This window comes from Phyllobates terribilis, unplaced genomic scaffold (genome assembly GCF_046119375.1).
Source record: "Phyllobates terribilis strain yellow unplaced genomic scaffold, ASM4611937v1 Scaffold_7__3_contigs__length_470593459, whole genome shotgun sequence".
Taxonomy (NCBI): domain Eukaryota; kingdom Metazoa; phylum Chordata; class Amphibia; order Anura; family Dendrobatidae; genus Phyllobates; species Phyllobates terribilis.
Genome location: NW_027362767.1, coordinates 210,689,096 through 210,711,392, shown reverse-complemented (window position 1 = coordinate 210,711,392; position 22,297 = coordinate 210,689,096). Strand labels below are relative to the sequence as shown.

General features: G+C 41.0%; 1 protein-coding gene across 3 annotated transcripts in view; it reads right to left on the bottom strand.

The window, feature by feature from the left end:
* Positions 1-22,297, bottom strand: part of ASTN2 (astrotactin 2) — a 1,067,984-nt gene that overhangs the window by 32,227 nt on the left and 1,013,460 nt on the right. For all 3 annotated transcript variants that reach the window (XM_073639713.1, XM_073639714.1, XM_073639715.1), the window contains 2 exons: positions 8,986-9,086; positions 3,145-3,328 (listed from right to left, as the gene is read on the bottom strand). In XM_073639713.1, coding sequence (XP_073495814.1) covers positions 3,145-3,328; positions 8,986-9,086 — 285 coding nt within the window. The remainder of the gene's footprint in view (positions 1-3,144; positions 3,329-8,985; positions 9,087-22,297) is intronic.

Sequence of the window (22,297 nt, the reverse complement as noted above, 5' to 3'; positions counted from 1 at the left end):
GTATAAAAAAAGGAAAGAATGAGCTTAAAAAGGGAAAAATGCAATGTCTTCCTAAATGAGAAGGAATTAGAAGGTAAACTATGGCCGGCGTTACAGAAAACGGGTTCCGGTCCTCCACAATACGGAATTCTTATTGTAACTTTTTAATGAATATATAGTTCATTTATTACATCTATTGTTTGGGTGTAAGTATTGATTGAAGTACTTTTTAACCTATATTATTATTTAAAAGTGAAGCTGTCATAAATGTGAGCTTTGTGAAAGGATCCTGATTATATTTCTTAGAAATACTAATTTTCTTAATAATTCATACTTGCTGATAATAGAGAAATGGTAAAACGAAGCTGGGGAGTCACTATTACTCAGGGATTATGTGTGTGATGAGAAAAATGATAATGATAGTTATATACACAAATGATTAGGGACAACTACACATTACACCTAAAGGAGGTTTTATAACCTCCCACTCTAAATCCATTGTAAGAAAGCAGGATGTAAGATCCTGGATAGCAGATATGTGTCATCGAGGTGGTTGGCCTCGGTAATGTAAGCCCCGGGAGAAAGTGCACCAATAATAATAGATTATTTAGATGATTTTATTTTTGACTGGATTTTGGCTCCAGGATTTAGGAGCAATCAAAAGAGCATGGGTGGGAAAGGTCGCTCCCATATTCCAGTTCAGGTCTTACAGGTCTAATAACAGTTGCTGGGTTAGCTCAGCAGTGTATCCTTGAAGCTTTAAAAAGACAGATAATGGTGGATAGTCTATGCTAGAGACTGAGAAGTGGCTGTAAGTTAGTGAGATCGTTTTGATTTACTTTGAATTACCTAAAGAGAAGACTGTTTTGCTGTTCATATGTGCTGAAAAAAAAGGCTGTTTTCATTTTGGAGCTGTAAAGTTTATGAAGGACAATAAAATGTATTCTGTTTTGATATAAAAAATCCAGTTCCTGTGCACAGCCACACGGCTACAAGACAGCTGAAACACCTCTACCATCCATAGACATTAAATAAAAGATATCACTAGAAAATGACCTATTGTTCAAATCCGCTTTATGTGTTACATATATTTTTTAAAAAATGTTTGTGAATGTTTTTATTTATTTTTTCTTCATATTACGATTTTTACAAAAAAAAAAAAAACTAAATTAGTAATCTTCCATTTTTCACATATGCCATTAAGGCTGTTTTAGACTCATACTTCTTGTCCATACAGCAAGGCTCCATATTATCCAAGGCAGGATTATAATGACTGATAGCATCTATACACAGCTGATAACACAGAATCCACAGTTGGTGATGACACAGCTGACCCTGCTCCCCCTCCCTTCACAATAACCTTTGCACAGGCTCATTAGACACTTCGATACAAAATATAGAGTCGGGATCTTACCAATATGGCTATGTACATGTGTTGTTTCCTGAAACAATAGGAAATTAGAGACTAAAAAAAGCCCCAGTGGCCAGAGTGAGAATTGAAAGATTTCTACTTTTTATTTTTAATACGGATTATAATATGTAAAAAAAAAATTGCAAAAATCTATATTTTAAAAATAGATTGAACACAAAACTCTTATTTGAATAATAGGTAACTTTTTGATGACTGCCTCCTTTTAATATTGGGCTTGCTCTTCTCTTTGTAGCTAAAACAAGAAGCCTTTCTAGATGATTTTGGAGGTGTTGGGAATTTTTGCCTATTTCATCCAGAAGAGCATTTGTGAGGTCAGACACTGATGTTGGGGAAAGGCGGAGCTCATAATCTCCATTCTAGTTCATCGTAAAGGTATTCAATGGTGTTGAGGTCGGGGCTCTATGTGGCCTGTCCAGTTCTTTGACACCAAACTCCCCCAACCATGTCTTTATGGACCTTGCTTTATACACTGGAGCACAGTCATACGGAACAAGAAAGGGCCCGAACAAAACTGTTCATAGAAAGTTGGAAGCATACAATTTTCTTAAGGGTTTTAGCAGGCTGAACTAAGAAACATAAAGCAGCCTCTAAATGAAAAAACCCCATATCCACCATACTTTACAGTTGGCACAATGTTTTCCTGACATTTGCCAATGCCAGACTCATACACAAAAGTGACAGATACAGAATTGAGACCTGGTTTGTTAATTCAAATAACACATTTCTACCGCTCCAAAGCCCAGTGGTGGCGGATTTACCGCACTCCATCAGGTGCTTGGTGGCTTGCATGCGTCTGCTTGGCTATGCCCTGAAGCTCTCAGAGCACAGATTTTGTGCTGATTTCAGCATCGTCACTTACCGGGCTGATTGCTATAGTTTCGATAAAATCACAGTTTTTCTAGCAGACTAGTAAACTTGGTATCATGCGGTCCAACTCCGCCCCCACCACTGATTGACAGTTTTCTGCCCATGCACAGTGTACACAGGATGCTACCAATCAATGGTGGGGGGGGGAGGGTTATACACAGCTCAGCATTCAGAGTACTGCTAGATCTACAGGGGATAAAACAGGATTTCATCAAAAATTCTGCACCTTGTAAAGTAAAGGACACATTTCTGGAAACAGTATCTTTGCCTCTGCATCATGCTGCTCTCTGATTAGCACATAATAAAATATAGCAAAAGTCCTTAAAGGGAATCTGTCAGCAGGTTTTTGCTATGTAATCTGAGGACAGTATAAGACAGATTTCAGAGATGTGTCACTTATTACTCTGTGTGCTGTTGTTTCCATACAATGAATGTTTTATCACCAGGTGAATTATCATTGCCCAAACTACCTCCCTCATACCAAGTCGTCTGACTTACTCCGCCTCCTCTGATAAGCAGCTCACTGTCTATATACAATGCACACAGAAATCTGGGTCTCACGATACACTGACACCTCCTGTTCAGAAGCAGGATTACAATGAAAGGTAACAAAATCTGGATTCAAACAACACAGGATCCACCACAGCTGGTGATGGTCACAGCTCACCTCCCATAGAGGTCAATGAATCTTATCCCTGAACTGCTGTTGATAGAGCAGAGAATCAGCTCAGCCAAGACAGTCAGATGCAAAATCATATATCCAAAAAAAATAAATAGATGGGAAAACCTTCAAAGAGAGAATTAAAATAAATAATAAAAAAAATATGTGCCAGAATCTGATTATTTTTCTTAATTAATTTTCTTACCGGGGTCCCAGCTCATCTTCACTGCGCCACACAAAATCCCCAAACTTCTCATAGAGAGTATTGTAATGATGCTGGACTCGAAGAAGCATTGAAGCCGATACTTCCATCAGGGTGTTGTAGGCAATCTGCTGCTCCTTGCCACTGGTGTATCCATTGTATAATGTATAAATTCTATCCGCGATTTCTGTAATGTAAATGATTTATTAGCTCAGGAAGCTTTCCTTTATATTGTGGACAGAATGAATCACTGATGCACAAAGGGTAAAGCATTCTGTGCTACTGAAATAGTCTACATTGTTACAGCAGAAGTGTAAGTGAGGCCAAAAAATAGGCTGCTAAGGAAATAATTTATCACACAATTCCAAACAATCTCATGTTTTACAGCGATAAAATAAAGATTAGACAGTATATATGTAGCGGTGAAATAAGTATTGAGCTTTTCACCAATTTTCTAAGTGAATATATTTCTAAAAATGCTGCTGAGATGAAATTCTCACCAGAAGTCAGTGACAAACCATCCAATTCACCCAGGCCAAGAAATAATCCATATATGTCCATAAACTAAGTTATGTGCAATAATGGGAAATGACACAGGGAAAAAGTATTAAACACATGAAAAAAGATAGGTTCAAAAAGCACTGGAAAGTCATGTGACCAGCTGAAATCTATCAGTAATTAGGAAGCAATCCTGCCACTTTGTGAAAAATAATATCAGCTGGTTTAACTGATGGTCTCACTACCAAGGTGCCACACAAGAAACATCTTATGATGGGTAACACCAGTGAGATGTCTCAAGACCTTTGCAACCTTATTGTTGCAAAACATACTGACGGCATTGATTACAGAAGAATTTTTAAACTACTGAAAGTTTCAGTGAGCAATGTTGGGGTAATAATCTGGAAGTGGAAAGAACATAATTTCACCATAAACTGGCCATGGCCAGATGCTCCCCGCAAGATTTCAGACAGAGGAGTGAAAATAATTATCAGAAGAGTTGTCAAGGAGCTAAGGACCACCTGAGGAGAGTTACAGAAAGACCTGGAATCAGCAGGTACAATTGTTTCAAAGAATTCTAAGTAATGTACTCAACTTCCATGCCCTGTATGCATGCTCACCACGCAAGACTCCATTGCTGAACAAAAAGCATGTTCAAGCGCGTTTAAAGTTTGCTCAACAGCATTTAGACAAGTCTGTGAAATACTGGGAGAATATAGTCTGGTCAGATGAGACCAAACTTGAACTCTTTGGATGCCATAATACACTCCATATTTGGAGGCCAAAAAAGCACTGGACATCACCCCAGGAACACCATGCCAACAGTGAAGTTTGAATATGGAAACATCATGGTGTGGGGCTGTTTTTCAGCATATGGCACTGGCAAACTTTATATAATTGAAGGAAGGATACATGGACAAATGTACTGAGACATTCTTGATAAGAACCTGCTGCTATCTACCAGGTTGATGAAGATGAAACGAGGGTGGACATTTCAACAAGACAATGATCCCAAACACATGGTCAAGGAAACTCTTAATTGGTGTCAGAGAAAGAAAATAAAGCTTCTAGAATGGCCGAGCCGATCACCAGCCTGAATCCTATAGAACATTTATGGAAGGAACTAAAGCTCAGAGTTCACAGAAGGAGCCCACGGGACCTTCAGGATTTGAAGAGTGCTTGTGTGGAAAAATCGGCCAAAATCACACCTGAGCAATGCCTGCGACTAGTTTCTCCATACAGGAGGCGTCTTGAAGCTTCATCACCAACAAAGGCTTTTGTACAACATATTAATTACATTTATTATTACACATAATTTATGGACAGTTATACTTTGATTTCTTTGCCTGTGTGGATTGGATAGGTTGTTACCAACACATGGTGAGAATTTCATGTCAATAGCACCTTTAGAAATAGATTTACTTAGAAAATTGATGACATGTTCAATATCTATTTCTCCTGCTGTATAAATATACTGTATATACACTCCTCAACATTGAAACTTCAACATCAAGAAGGAAACATTGTGGAATTATGGAAATCACCGGATGGATAAACATAGTAATGCAACTGCTGAAAAAAATGGAAACAAAATTTTAAAAACATCACTATTTATTCAGTATCAAGTATGAGCACGACATGCAGAAATCCTCACACTTACATGTCTTTGCATGTTATTAATGAGGTTATTAATGGTTGTCTGATGAATGTTCTACCACACTGAATGCAAATCATCAAGATCCCCTGCCGGCAACTCTTTTGCAATTGCCGACCAATGATGTCCCTGATATGCTCGAAGGGAGACAAGTCCAGAGATCCTGCAGGCAATGGTTGCACCTTTTGGTCATACAGGCTGTTCCTGGGATAATTAGGAGAAATGGCCATACCACTGGTTCCACGACCAAATCAATGTAACACCAAGATGACATTGTACCTGAAATGAAGACTAAAGGGGTCCAGCTACTGTATTATGCCCCCCCCACACCATAATCCTAGGTGTAGCAATGCTTTGATGTTCTCTAGTGAAGACCTCTTCATTGCATTGTCCACTTGATCTCCAGGCCAGTCTTTGGCTATCATTGCATTCAAGACAAAAGCGGAAGCGGGACTCATCACTGAAGAGGAGAGATCTCCATTCTAGGAGCAGTTTTTCAACACAAAAACACCAGGTCGCATGTTGCTTGTGTTCCTGTGAACAGCCTGTGTGACCTAAACGTGCTACCATGGCCTGCAGCATCTCTGGACTTGTCTCACATTGAGCACATCTACAGGTGCTTCTCACAAAATTAGAATATGATCAAAAAGTTAATTTATTTCAATTCTTCAATACAAAAAGTGAAACTCCTATATTATATAGAGTCATTTCACACAGAGTGATCTATTTCAAGTGTTTATTTCTGTTAATGTTGATGATTATGGTTTATAGCCAATGAAAACACAAAAGTCATTATCTCAGTAAATTAGAATAATTAACAAAAAACACCTGCAAAGGCTTCCTAAGCGTTTAAAAAGGTCCCTTAGTCTGTTTCAGTAGCTCCACAATCATGGGGAAGACTGCTGACTAGACAGAGGTCCAGAAGGCAGTCATTGACACACTCCACAAGGAGGTTAAGCCACAAAAGGTCATTGCTAAAGAAGCTGGCGGTTCGCAGAGTGCTGTATCCAAGCATATTAATGGAAAGTTGAGTGGAAGGAAAAAGTGTGGTAGAAAAAGGTGCACAAGCAACCGGGATAACCGCAGCCTTGAAAGGATTGTTAAGAAAAGGCCATTCAAAAATTTGGGGGAGATTCACAAGGAGTGGACTGCTGCTGGAGTCACTGCTTCAAGAGCCACCACACACAGACGTATCCAGGACATGGGCTACAAGTGTCACATTCCTTGTGTCAAGCCACTCATGACCAATAGACAACGCCAGAAGCGTCTTACCTGGGCCAAGGAGAAAAACACCTGGACTGTTGCTCAGTGGTCCAAGGTGTTGTTTTCAGAGGAAAGTAAATTTTGCATTTCATTTGGAAATCAAGGTCCCAGAGTCTGGAGGAAGAGTGGAGAGGCCACAATCCAAGCTGCTGGAGGTCTAGTGTGAAGTCTCCACAATCAGTGATGGTTTGGGGAGCCATGTCATCTGCTGGTGGAGGTCCACTGTGTTTTATCAATACCAAAGTCAGCGCAGCCGTCTACCAGGACATTTTACAGCACTTCATGCTTCCCTCCGCCGACAAGCTTTTGGGAGATGGAAATGTCCTTCTCCAGCAGGACTTGGCCCCTGTCCACACTGCCAAAAGTACCAATACCTGGTTTACACACAACAGTATCACTGTGCATGTTTGGCAGCAAACTCACCTGACCTTAACCCCATAGAGAATCTATTATAGGGAATCTATGGGGTATTGTCAAGAGGAAGATGAGAGACATCAAACCCAACAATGCAGATGAGCTGAAGGCTGCTATGAAAGCCACCTGGGCCTCCATAACACCTCAGCAGTGCCACAGGCTGATCCCTCCATGCCACATTGCCGCATTGATGCAGTAATTGATGCAAAAGGAGCCACGACCAAGTATTGAGGGCATTTACTGAACAGACATTTCAGTAGGACATTTCGGATTTTAAAATCATTTTTCAAGCTGTTGTTATAAAGTATTCTAATTTACTGAGATAATGACTTTTGTGTTTTCATTGGCTGTAAGCCACAATCATCAACATTAACAGAAATAAACACATGAAATAGATCACTCTGTGTGTAATGACTCTATATGATATAGGAGTTTCACTTTTTGTATTGAAGAACTGAAATAAATTAACTTTTTGATGACATTCTAATTTTGTGAGAAGCACCTGTAGGACATCATTAGTCGGCAATTGCACAGGAAGCTGCTAGCAGGGATATTGATGATTTTCCCAAGCGCATTCACCTTGGCAGAACATTCTTCAGACAACCATTAGTAACCAGCATTAATATCAGCTAAGGCATTTAAAGAGGACTTGTCTTCAGGTCAAAAGTGGGCAGTTTTTGCTCACCTGAATATTCAATTTTTTCTGTATAAAAATCCGCCATACGGTTTCAGATAAATGGGCACTTTTATTTATTGCTAATCTTTATGGTCTTCATAAGAGGAAGCGGCTCACGGGATCCTCTGGGGTGTGTCATTATATGCCTGTATATTTCACAAGGTCCAAATTGTCATTGTGACGACTGAATCAGTAGAGGTCTTGATCGGGTTGACAGAATGCTGGTGGTTTGTACCAATCAAAAGTGGTTTAAGGAAGGACAACTGGTAAGAAGGCCACAGGGTCATGAGAACATATGAAGTAAAGGTTAGCCTGTCTGGTCTGATCTCACGTAAGAGCTGGTGTAGGACATAATGCTGAAAAAAGTCAAGATAGAAAGATGTCACACAGAGCATCACAGCTTGCTGTGTATTAGGCTGAATGCCTTCTCCAACATCTGCACCTATTATGGGCACATCTGCATCAGAATCGGACCACACGGGTGTATCGAAGAAAGTGGCCTGGACTAGTAGATCACATTTTTGAGTAACTAAACCTCAATGCGATACATGGTGCATAGAAGAAAAGATAACGACTACACAGCTCACCCCATGCAGTCTACTTGTCTGTGCACAGATGAAGCCTGGGAGGCATCAAGCACTACTATTCCAAGTTAAAGGAAAAAAGGGATTTTCTAATCCAGCAGGAGATGAAAAATCTATATGTGATTCCATTAAAATGTGTATCATATGTATATAAAAAATACTTTCTGACGCGTTTCTACAACTTAAAGTCGGTCAGGCTCGAAACGCGTCAAAAAGTATTTTTTATATGTCTATATAATAATAAAGATTTTTCAGCTTTTAATCTCATGCAATAATTTGCACAGACTTTTAATATACTTAAAAGGCTTATCTACATATATCAAATTAATACATTATTAATTGAGCAGAATAAATATGAAGCCGAATTTGCTGATGCAGCCAGAAGTGGTGATATCAGCTGCCTACTTCCAATATAACATATAGTAGTATCAGATAAGAATGGACCTTTCCCAGAAACTGCGCCCTTGTTCCCCTATAGGTTGGGCATGGTATTATATCTCAGCCCCTTCACTACAATATAGCTAAGGTGCAGTATAGTCCAATTCGATGCCGCCCATGGTGAAGGATGGTGTTTCAGAAGAGATGCAGGCCTTCATTTTTGCAGCCTCATTCATCCCCTTTAAACTTTGGTTGACTGAAACAGTCCATCATTATATTTTTTTTTATAAAAAAGCTACATTTAGAAAACCTAAAATAGTATACTTTCATGTAATAATGAAGTTTCCTGATAACTTTTTATAGAAACAGATGCCTACCTTCTGCTTTACTGTCATCCACTAAAGAGCAAGCGGTCCGTAGTGTGACCAAACTTTGTGCTGAGTGCCGCCCATGAGTATCCACAGCAAAAAGACTGAACCTGTAGAGCAGAGAGATAGCAAATTGAGGGTTAACATTCAATAGCGCTCACATTAAGTATCTATTGGTACATGGACCTATGGGATTAATGACTGAAAAACAAAGAACATTAAGAAGAGTCTATCATCCCCAATACTCAAATTAAACCGTTTTTTACAGTCATATAGGAGACTTAGCCCCTATAAAATTCAGACTTTCGGTGCACCCTTGGTGTGGCCAAGTGCTCAGTGTAACGTTCCGCCCCCTTAATTACCATACTTCACCCTTCCCTTATGGTGGCTGGCATTGCTCATTTTGGAGTGCTGCCCGTATTGAATTCTCAGCCCTGCACACACTAACACTGCAGAAGCAAAAGCACACACAGTGTCAGTGTGCGGGCCCCTCCAATCCCCCTGTTCTGGCTGCAGCGGTCGTTCGCTGCACACTGGATCGCACAGTCATGGGAGGCCGATGCTTACAGTAGAGGGAGATGAGAGAGTGCACACACTGACACTGTGTGCTCTCATCTCGTAGTGTCAGTGTGTTCTAGCTGAGAATCCAATACAAGCAGCTCTCCTTGGAGAGGTGTAAACCATCATAAAGGAAGGGGGTGGAGGATAGTAATTGAGGAGGCGGTATGGTGTACTGGAGCACTTGATCATGCCAAGGGTGCACCTAAGCCCCCTCATTTACATATGTGACAAAACTGTTTTTATATTAAACCAAATAGGTAAAATTTGTACAACAAGTATGATTTCCATAGGGTCTAAGTCCCCTATATGATTGTATGAATGGTTTAATTTGAGTATTGGGGGTGACAGACTACTCTTAAGTCTACCACATAATGCATCTCTCAAGCTTTCTACACAAGTAACATGATCTCCATTCTGGTGCTACTGGGATCCCCGACTAAAGACTATAAAGTGCAGCAATTTTTTTAGCTATGCTTTTTTTGTTCTAAAAAGTGTATATTATTGTCCAAGAAGTACCGAAATTCCGAATGTTTTTGTGATGTTTAAAAGTTTTTCACGCGGAAACAATTTCAGGAAATTTTCCTTTTTTTGAGGAATTGTTGGTGCAGTTTTTCTTTTTCTAAAGCTTTCCCTAAAGTGGTTTTGATAGGACAATGAAAATTACTTTTTTTTCCATCAGGCCTTTTTTCAAAACCTCTTCAGAAAAAAAAAACACTCAAGAAACTTCTCATTCATAAAGATGAAAAGGGAAAAGTTTTCCAAGTATTTTTGAAGCAGTTTTTGAGGAAGTTATTGGAACAGATTTCCTAAAAAAACAAAAATCCTCAAAAAAAACTATGTGAACATAGAATGAAAGTTTTGTAATTCCAGATGCAAAGCAAATCTCTCGAATTACTGTAGGTTTAAGATCCAACATCATTTTGTCATTCTTTTCCAACGGCATACGGTCGTCTATTGGTTGATGATGTTTTTATATATCGCTCAGTAATTGATAAAAAAGGAAAAACATTAAATAAGAAAATAAAGACCCAAAATTCATATTTTGAAATGCTCTCATCTCTCTAACCATCGACTTACAGTGCAGTATCCTGCTGGAGAAATTAAGTATATTAATCCTTTAAAAACCAGGCTTATTTGGGCCTTAGAGACAAAGACAAGGCTCCAACGAATGCTCCAAAAAAGGTAAATAATCCACCAAAGAACAAAGTATTAAAACTTAACTTTTATTGAGAATATATTGAAAATGAAAACTTCATCACAGATAAAGACTAATCCACATAAGCACAACTGACCTACGCGTTTCGGTGTACGGCCTTAATAATGGTCAATGACGCCAAAACGCGTAGGTCAGTTGTCCTTATATGAATTAGTCTTTATTTGTGATGGAATTTTCATTTTCAATATATTCCCAATAAATGTGAAGTTTTAATACTTTTTTCTTTGCTGGATTCCTTACTTTTTTTTGAAGCACTTTAAGATAGATTTAACTAAATAAGTTTGATTTAAACAGTAAGTCATTTTCTGATGACATAGTCCCTTTAAAAAGTTGTATGAGCCTAGATAATATTTTATTTTGTGAACCATTCTTCTCAAACCCTTAGGGCCTGCTTCTGTCTCAAAAGCAAAATACAAAAGGTAAAAGCTGGTGATAAAAAGCGCTAAGGCATATAAAATACAGCAACTAGTAGCTTTATTAAAGTCCTTGTAAAAACACGACGCGTTTCGACGGCATGCAAGCCGTCTTCATCAGGTGATACTAGGAAACGACCTCCGGAATGTTATACAGGATCAAAAAACAAACCGATTGGACCGCTCATTAATGACATAATAGCAAATCAGTAATTTAACCCCCTAATATTGTCTGCAAGGCAGCGTGTGAAAACACAAACCAGCATATAGGATACCATGAATCATATTATATTTCACAAAAAAAACAAACACTTTTATTTAAAAAATAATAATTGAAAAATAAAAGTATATATACATACACGCATACACATATACATACATGCACACATATAAACACACGCATGCATGCATATTTAATTTAAAATTAATAAATGTAAAAAATGTTAAAAGGTGCATTTAATTGTATGCGCTAAAAGAAGCTATAATAAAGCTCATTTCATTATATTCTCAATAGTAAGATTATGTCCTTCCGGTGCTAAAGTGCCCAATTTAAAAATCCAGAAGCTTTCTTTCTTAATAAGATTGGCCAAACAATTTTGCATACTTTTATCTATATGATCAATAATTTGTAAGGGTCATTTGACTAGGGTCCCTCTGATGCACAATATTAAAATGCCTTGATAGACTATGCAATTGATACCCATTTCTAATATTCTGTCTCTGCGTGTTTAAACGGGCATGCATGGTCTGTACCGTGCGGCCCCCATACTGAAGACCGCACGTGCACTCCAACAAATAAACCACATAGGTGGACTGGCATGACAACCTATGTTTGATCAAAAAGAGTTCACCTGTGGTTCTAGATGTGAAACACAAAGTCCCATTGATAATACTATGGCAACACAAGCACCTAGGGGTATGGCATTGGTAACAGCCCCCATCACTAGAATCCTCAATGTGTGTTACTATTTTCTTACAGGTTGTGTTACTGGGGGCTACCAAATTTCGTAAACACGTATTTTTCCTATATATTACCATTGGTTTATCTGGGAGAAAATCGGAGAGAAATGGATCTACCTTCAAAATATACAAATATTTAAGCAATAACTTATGAATAATCAGACGGGGCTGGCAATATGTGGTTATCAAACTCCATTTCGCTAAATCACTAGATTTACAAACAGATGACCTGGAATCCAAAACCTTATTTCCACAGGATTCCTGTGTTAGTGATTTTGTTTTATTAAATGCATCCCATAAAAGTTTTTTCGGGTAACCTTTTGCAAGGAACCTCATTTTTAATATATGGGATTCTCTACAAAAATCACGATCACGCGTGCAATTTTTACGGATTCGCCAATACTGACCGTAAGGAACATTACGAATCCAGCTTGGGAGATGTCCGCTGTCAAATCGCAAATAACTGTTCACATCAACAAATTTAAAAAAGGTCGATGTGAACAGCCCCCCTGCATCATCTGTTTGAATTAACAGGTCTAGAAACTGGATGGCTAAAAAAAGATGAAGAAGCCGTGAAGGTCAGGCCCCAATGATTTCTATTGAGTTCCTCGACAAAAAGAGTGGCCTCCTCCTCAGTGCCATCCCACAAAAAAATGAGATCGTCTATGTATCGTCTGTAGAGGGTAAAGTGGGAACCTGCTGTGAGGGACTGCGCAATGAAGACGGACTCGAATGCACCCATAAAGAGATTAGAGTAACTGGGTGCAAATCTCATCCCCATTGCGCAGCCCCTCAACTGCCTGTAGATGGATCCCTCAAACGAAAACACATTGTTATTAGTATTGAGCGAGTATGTTCTATTAACCCTTTCGCCGAGTACGCTCGGGCCGAGCTCCGAGTATTTACAGCTGCTCGGTGATATGGTTTAATCGCTCCCGTGTGCATGATTTGCAACTGTTTGACAGTTTTATTACATGTGAGGACTGTCTATTTCTTACACATTCCTCACATGTAATAAAACTGTCAAACAGTTGCAAATCATGCACACGGGAGCGATTCAACCATATCACCGAGCAGCTGTAAATACGAGCATACTCGGACAGAACATACTCGCTCAACACTAGTTGTTATCCAAAATGAAAGCTATGGCAGACAGAAGAAAATCCTTCTGCTGCACAGGTAACAAATCATCTGATTCAAGATAAGACCCTACTGCCTTGAGGCCCATTTCGTGGGAAATGTTACTATACAATGCTGATACATCAAGAGTTAGAAGAAGAGGACCCAATTTAGGGGGTATGCCTTTCAACTCATTAATTAATTGAGTAGAATCCTTAAGATAGGATGGTAAAAGAACTACATATTTCTGTAAAAATAAAAATCCACGTAGTGGGACAGATTGCAGGTAATCGAACCTATACCGGATATAATGGGATAACCGGGAGGGTTTTTGGAGTCCTTATGGAGTTTGGGGAGGAAAAAAAAAAAAGCATTCTATACTGAGCAATGTCTAAAAAACTTTTTTCTCTTTTATTCAAAAGACCCGCAGTATGAGCTTTCTTGATAAGCTTATTATATTCCAAAAAAATGGAGATAGACGGATCCAGGGTGAGTGACTCATACCTTTTGCATTTTCCACATTTCACCCCTTTGGGGTTACTGGTGGGCGGCTTTGGCTTACTTTTTAATTTTAGCTCATGGACTGTTTGCTCCTCATCTTTACATCTTAGCGCTTCTTACTACCAGCTTCAACGTCTTTTTTTTCCTTTCAAAAGCAAAGTAGGTTGTAATCTTTAGCTCCTTCATAGTTTTAGGTCCAAACAACCACGGTAAAATCAAAATAAAGCAACTATGAAATAACCTTTTAACCAAACATCTAAACTAGTCTACACGGCAGACATCTAAAGGATATTGTGGAAGGGAGATTATTCTCTTGAGCGCATTAATAGTGTAGAGTCTTTTTTAAGGCATAAGGGAACCCCCTGCTTTTATCCCTACATCAAAGAAGTCCAAAAATGTTGGCCAGACCTATGCTTTGGCTGAGATTTGTCAACTTCTTTGCCAGCCTCAATGTTAAGCGTCTTAGAAAAAGCTGAAATCAGTTTTCAATCCCTACTGTGAAAGTGACAGCTCTTAAACACGTAGCCAGCTAGAATAAAACACCAGTTTTTGGTTGCTTATTATGAAACATTTAAGGTTTAGCAATATTTTAATCAATTCAAATCATTCACATTTGGGCCAAATCTCAGGGAAAAATAACACTAAATGTTTGTTAAAGAACAGGAAGGAACAATATAATAAAACACAATTAAGCTTGGAAACAAAAGCAAAGTGTCTGTGAATAAAAGTATGGGAAGCTTGGAGTCGGCAGACTGCCCAAGATGTTTTGTTACCGCTGAGATGGTCCTACTAATGTTTTGGGAACGTAGAGTTCTTCAAGACTATTGGCATGATGTTCTTGAGTTTATGGTGTCACATCTAAGTGCTCCAAAAATTATGCATCCCATTTTTTTCTGTGTGTGTATGTGCTTGTACATGATATTCCCATAAATTTAGCTACTCAAGCCCAATAAAAACTTTTATTTTTCTTCCCTAAAACAGTCATTTTACATTACTGGAAACACCCTAAAAAAAGCACTCTTTAGAGGCACAGATTAGTGATGAGCGAGTATGCCTCATTAACCCTTTCGGTGAGCACGCTTGGGCGCTCACCGAGTATTTTAGCATGCTCAGCATTTCATTCACTGTTGCCGCACCTGCAAGTGTCATGGCTGTTAGACAGCTGTGACACATGCAGAGATAGCCTGACAAACAGGCTATCTGTGCATGTGTCACAGCTGTCTAACAGATGTAACACTTGCAGGCACGTCAACCATGAATGAAACACCGAGCACGCCAAAATACTCGGTGAGCACCTGAGCGTGCTCACCAAAAGGGTTACTGAGGCATACTCGCTCATCACTAGCACAGATATTTCAATTTAACAATATACTATAACATATACAGACTGCTGTTGCCCTAAACAATGTCTTATATTTTGAGGCTGTTTGTTAGATTGACCGGCTTTGGTGTCAGGCACCACTGATTATTTAATATTAATATGTTTTACAGCTATGGTTGTTATCATGGCACACTTCCTATGCTGTCTTTTTTTTCTGCTTGTCATGCTTTTTACAGTACCAATCAAAAGTTTGGACACACCGGTTCACGCATAAGTTTTCCTTGCTTTTATTGGAATGTGCACATTGTAGATTCAGACTGAAGGACGCAAAACCATGAAGGAACACATGTAAGCAAGGAGTAAAGAAATGCATTTGAAACAAACCAGAATATGTGTTAAACCTTAGATTCCTTAAAGTGACCCCTTTTCACTCTGATGACAACTTTACACTCCGCTGCCAGTCTCTCAAACAATTTCATCAGGTCATCACCTGGAATTGCTACTAATAAACAGGTATACCTTTTCAAGAGTTAATTTGATCAAGGCCTTCAGATATTTTTTTGCAACCATCAGGTATGTTTAGTAGAATCAGCATTGGTACGCATCTCCCTACAGTACTGAACCCTATTTCAGAACTGTCCTAAGGCAGAAAATGGAAAGAGCTACTCAAGTAAGTAAGCAGAAATGATAGTCCAGTATTTTAAGACAGGAACGTCAGTCAATCCAGAAGATTGCTAGAACTTTGAAGATATCCACAAGTGCAGTTATGAATACCATGAATTGCTACAAGGAAACTGGCTCTCATGAGGACCAGCCCAGGAAAGAAAGTGCAAGAAAAACTTTGGCTGTAGAGGATAACATCATCAGAGTTACCAGCCTCAGAAGACCAAAATTGACAGCACCTTAGATAACAAACTCATAAATGATGCACAGGCATCAAGAAGACATCTCAACATCAACTGTCCAGGAGATACTGCGTGAAGCAGACCTTTATGGTCAAAATGCTGAAAAAAAATACTACTGAGGAGTGCATGCAAAAAGAGACTTTAATGGGTCAAGTGACACAAGGACTGGACATTAGATCAATGGAAATCTGTACTGTGATCTAATGAGTCAAAATTTGAGACTTTTGGTACCAATCGCCATGTCTTTGTGAGACATAGAAAAGGTAAGCAGATGGTTTATACTGTTAGGTCCATATATATTTGGACAGAGACAACATTTTTCTAATTTTGGTTCTAGACATTACCACAATAAATTTTAAACAAAACAATTCAGATGCAGTGGAAGTTCAGACTTTCAGCTTTTATTTGAGGGTATCCACATTAAAATTGGATGAAGGGTTTAGGAGTTTCAGCTCCATAACATGTGCCACTCTGTTTTTAAAGGGACCAAAGGTAATTGGACAGATTAAATAATTGTAAATAAAATGTTCATTTCTAGTGCTTGGTTGAAAACCCTTTGTTGGCAATGACTGCCTGAAGTCTTGAACTCATGGACATCACCAGACGCTGTGTTTCCTCCTTTTTGATGCTCTGCTAGGCCTTCACTGTGGTGGTTTTCAGTTGCTGTTTGTTTGTGGGCCTTTCTGTCTGAAGTTTAGTCTTTAACAAGTGAAATGCACGCTCAATTGGGTTGAGATCAGGTGACTGACTTGGCCATTCAAGAATATTCCACTTCTTTGCTTTAATAAACTCCTGGGTTGCTTTGGCTTTATGTTTTGGGTCATTGTCCATCTGTAGTATGAAACGACGACCAATCAGTTTGGCTGCCTTTGGCTGCATCTGAGCACACAGTATGGCTCTGACTACATCAGAATTCATTCGGCTGCTTCTGTCCTGTGTCACATCATCAATAAACACTAGTGACCCAGTGCCACTGGCAGCCATGCATGCCCAAGCCATCACACTGCCTCCGCCGTGTTTTACAGATGATGTGGTATGCTTTGATTATGAGCTGTACCACGCCTTCGCCATACTTTTCTCTCTCCATCATTCTGGTAGAGGTTGATCTTGGTTTCATCTGTCCAAAGAATGTTCTTCCAGAACTGTGCTGGCTTTTTTAGATGTTTTTTAGCAAAGTCCAGTCTAGCCTTTTTATTCTTGATGCTTATGAGTGGCTTGCACCGTGCAGTGAACCCTCTGTATTTACTTTCATGCAGTCTTCTCTTTATGGTAGATTTGGATATTGATACGCCTACCTCCTGGAGAGTGTTGTTCACTTGGTTGGCTGTTGTGAAGGGGTTTCTCTTCACCATGGAGATTATTCTGCGATCATCCACCACTGTTGTCTTCCGTGGGCGCCCAGGTCTTTTTGCATTGATGAATTCACCAGTGCTTTCTTTCTTTCTCAGGATGTGCCAAACTGTAGATTTTGCCACTCCTAATATTGTAGCAATTTCTCAGATGGGTTTTTTCTGTTTTTGCAGCTTAAAGATAGATTGTTTCACCTGCATGGAGAGCTCCTTTGACCGCATGTTTACTTCACAGCAAAACCTTCCAAATGCAAGCACCACACCTCAAATCAACTCCAGGCCTTTTATCTGCTTAATTGAGAATGACATAATGAAGGGATTGCCCACACCTGTCCATGAAATAGCCTTGGAGTCAATTGTCCAATTACTTTTGGTCCCTTTAAAAACAGGGTGGCACATGTTAAGGAGCTGAAACTCCTAAACCCTTCATCCAATTTTAATGTGGATACCCTCAAATGAAAGCTGAAAGTCTGAACTTCAACTGCATCTGAATTGTTTTGTTTAAAATTCATTGTGGTAATGTCTAGAACCAAAATTAGAAAAATGTTGTCTCTGTCCAAATATATATGGACCTAACTGTACATACAGTATATGGTACACACCATGAAGCATGGAAGGAAGGCTGGTGTGATGGTGTGGAGGTGACTTTCTGGTGACACTGTTGGGTGATTTATTCCAAATTCAAGGCACGCTTACCCAGAATGGCTACTACAGCAATCTGCAACAACATGCCATCCTATCTGGTCTGCACTTAATGAGACAATCATTTGTGTGGCAACAGGACAAGGAAGAGGGATTGAGTGTTGAGTCAGATGTCAAGAGCTCCACAATCATCTGAGCTAAACCCAATTGAGATAGTTTGGGATAAGTTTAACTGCCGAGTAACGACAAAGCCGCCAACAAGTGCCTCTGGGAACTCCTTCAAGACTACTGGAAGGTCATTCTCATTGACTATAGCTGAAGAAGCTGTTTGTGCGAATGCCAAGTGTATTTAAAGCTGTCATCAGAGTAAAAGGTTTAACACATATTCTGCTTTGTTTCACACGTGTTTCTTTACTCCTTTTTTCATCATCAGTTTATTTATGGTTTTGCAGCCTTCAGTCTGAATCAACAATGTGCAGATTCCAATAGGAACAAGGAAAACCACTGCATGAACAGGTCTGACCAAGCTTTTGACTGGTACTGTATATAGTTTTATAGTTTACAGGTTGAAAGAAGACACAAGTCCATTGAGTTCAGTCTATAACCTTTTTGTTCCAGAGAAAGGCAAAATCCCCATGCTTGTAGCCCCATGCTAATAGAAGGAGAAAAACTCCTTTCCGACTGCACGTATAGCAATCAAATGGATCTCTTGATCAATGTCCTATTTCCAAAATCTAGTACCCATAACCTACTTGTTTAGCGTATCGACCATTACAACATCATGTGGCAGTGGTTTCTACATTCTCACTTCCTGTATAGTAAAAAATCACTCTCTTTGATTATGATTTAATCGTTTTTCCTCTAGGCATAACGTATACCACTTTGCCATTATTGCACACCAAAGTGTAGAAACATCAATAGAACCATCTGTGTATTGTACTGTACTGTCCATTCATATATATGAACATTGTACTAAGATCACCTTTAACTAGTGATGAGCGAGCATGCTCACTATTGCGCGGTGCTCGCCCGAGCATCTCACTGTTCGAGATGCTCGGCGCTCGCCGAGTATTTCCGGGTTGCTCGGGTGGGAACTCGGGTCTCCTCCCTGCATGTTTGGCGCTCTTTACAGAGCCAATGAACATGCAGGGATTGCCTGCCACTCACTGTAATGCCGCAGCCATGTTGATTGTGGCATTACAGTGATTGGCTGGCCGCACAGCGTCATCAGGTCTATATCAGACCTGGCGCCGCCATGCTCATCACAGTCACTCCAGATCAGACAGTGTAGGGAGAGCTGCTGGTGAGCTAGGGAGAGATTTGCTTGTTTCTAGTTAGTGTAGGTGTACCAAACTATATTAGAGACACATAACCATCTCTACAAACAGTCCTTCTGAGGACTAATCCATCTGCAGAGATATCAGGCAGGCAGTGTATATAGGCAGGCAGGGTATATAGCAGACTGCAGTGCACATAGCACAAGATGCTCCATTCCAGTTTTGTCTGCTGCTGTTAGATATTTCTATACAAAGGCCCAGGTCTCAGGGGCCAGGAATACTTTTTTTTGGATCTTAATCCTCATTATTTGCTTAAAAAGCAATCCAGAGAACACTGTTTTTCTGCGCCATTTGCTTGTTGGCACTGCAGAATACACCCAGGTCCTTTCCATATTACAGCGCTAAAAATCCAGCTATTTAATACTGTGGTTTGTCCATCACAAGGATCACATATAATTGCACTGAAAATACTGCCATTTCTGGCCTCCATTACAAATTTGTTTCAGTGTGTCAGTGAAGCAATTGACACCAGTTTGCTGTTCAAAATAGTTACCTACAGGCCAGGTATTTCAAACTGTGGTTTGTCCGTCACATGAATCACATATAAGTTCGCTCCAAATTCAGTCATTTGTAGTGAGCGTGGAAGATATAGTCCTCCATTTAAAATTGGCAAGGCACGTGGCAAGCGACGGGGCAATGGATGTGATGATGATGATGGTGCATGCAAAGGCCGAGGCCGTGGGCAAGCTAAAATTGTGCCACAACAAACATGCACATCTTCTCGCTCGACCTTCCTGTCCCAATTAATAGGGGACTGCAGAACACCACTATTGAACACAGAGCAGTGTGAAAAGGTTATTAGTTGGATAGCAGATGTTTCCAGTCACTTAGCCACCACCACCACCACCTTGTCTCCCACACGGTCAAGTCTCAATAGCTGTGAGTCTGGACCGCATATTCCTCACCCTGAACTTCCTTCCTCCCACCATGCCGAGTGCCCAGAGACAACTGATCCCACACTTGGACACTCCGAAGAGCTGTTCACTTTTCCATTTATAGATTCGGGCCTCTCGCCCGGTCCATTTGAAGCGGGGCAAGAGGAGATTGCATGTAGCGATGCCCAAGTATTTGAGCAGCCACGGTCACACGAAGGCGACGGTGGGAAAGTGTCACAAGAGGTGAATGATGATGAGACACAATTGCCAGAAAGTCAGGAGGAGGACCAGAGTGCGGAAGTGAAAGACGAGGTGGTGGATGATATAGTAACTGACCCAACCTGGCAGGAGGATATGAAGAGCGAGGACAGCAGCACACAGGGGGAGGGAGGCAGAGCACCCCAACAGGCAGGAAGAAGCAGTGTGGTGGCCGCAGAAAGAAAGCAGGCAACTGTTCCCCGTAACACCAACATGAAGGAAGTTGCCAGTACAACTGTTAGGTCTTCTCGAGTCTGGTTGTTTTTTAAAGACTCTGTCGATAACCCCAAAAAGGCCATTTGCACCCCCTGCCAGGCCAGCATCAGCAGGGGTGGCAAAACGACCAGCCTGACCACCAACAGCATGATCAGGCACATGGCAGCAAAGCACCCGACTTTGTGGGCCGAACCCCAGGGTCCAGGAACAGTGTCTGCAGGTGGCACCACTGCTTCTTCCGCTGTCGTGCATGCAAGCCAATCCCCTGTCCATGGTGCATGCGAAGATGCCTCCTGCCTTGCACCTGTCATTGCACTCTCAAGTAGCAGCATCAGTAAGCACGTCCATGTCATTGTCCCAGTGCAGCGTTCAGTTGTCCATACCCCAGTCCTTGGAATGCAAGCGTAAATACGCAGCCAACGCCCCGCAGGCCACACTGCTAAATTCCCACATTTCGCGACTGCTTGCGCTAGAAATGGCGCCTTTTAGGCTCGTGGACAAGGAAGCATTCCGCAACCTGATGGCAGCGGCAGTTCCTCGGTACTCGGTCCCCAGCTGCCACTATTTCTCCCGGTGTGCTGTCCCCGCATTACACAAGCACGTGTCCCAAAACATTAGCAGTGCCCTCAACAACGCAGTTACCGGGAAGTCCACCTAACCACGGACAAGTGGACAAGTCCTTGTGGGCAGGGACGGTACATCTCACTGATGGCACACTGGGTTAACATAGTGGAAGCCGGGTCCCAGTCGAACCTTGAGATGGAACACATCCTCCCGACGCCAAGGATTGCGGGCCCTAGGTCAATCATGGTTGCCGTAACAGTCTACAGCTCCTACACTTCATCCTCCTCAGCCTCCTCCTCCTCATCAGCCTCCATCTCTGAAATGACCAAATCAGTCACAAGCTGGAAGCACGTCAGCACTGCCTCAGCCAAGCGGCAACAGGCTGTGCTGAAGCTAATATGCTTAGGTGACAAACCACACAATGCTGAAGAGTTGTGGACAGCTCTGAAAGAGCAGGCAGATCTGTGGCTAACACCGCTGAACCTACAGCCAGGCATGGTCGTGTGTGACAATGGCCGGAACCTGGTGGCGGCTCTGAGGCGAGGCGAGCTCACACAAGTACCATGCCTGGCCCATGTGCTTAACCTCGTGGTTCAGCGGTTTCTCAAATCCTACCCAGAGCTGCCGGATCTGCTTGTTAAAGTACGCTGCCTGTGTGCCCATTTTAGAAAGTCACCTACATATTCCGCCGCTGTTGCAGTGTTTCAGCAGCGTTTGCAGCTTCCAGCTCACAGACTGGTATGTGATGTCCCCACGCGTTGGAACTCTACACTGCAGATGTTGGGAAGGATTTGCGAGCAGAAGAGGGTAGTTGTTGAGTATCAGCATCAACAAGGCCGTTGGTAATCAGTTCAGACTCCACACATAAGACCTCAGGAGTGAACATGGATGTCAGACATATGTACCATCCTCCAAAACTTTGAGGACTCCACCAAGATGGTGAGCGGCGATGACACCATCACTATCCCGCTTCTCTGTCTTCTGAAACGCTCTCTGCTCACAATCAAAGAGGATGCATTGCAGGCAGAGCATGATGAGATGGAGCAAGGAACCATATAGGGTGATTACACACAGCCCAGCCTCA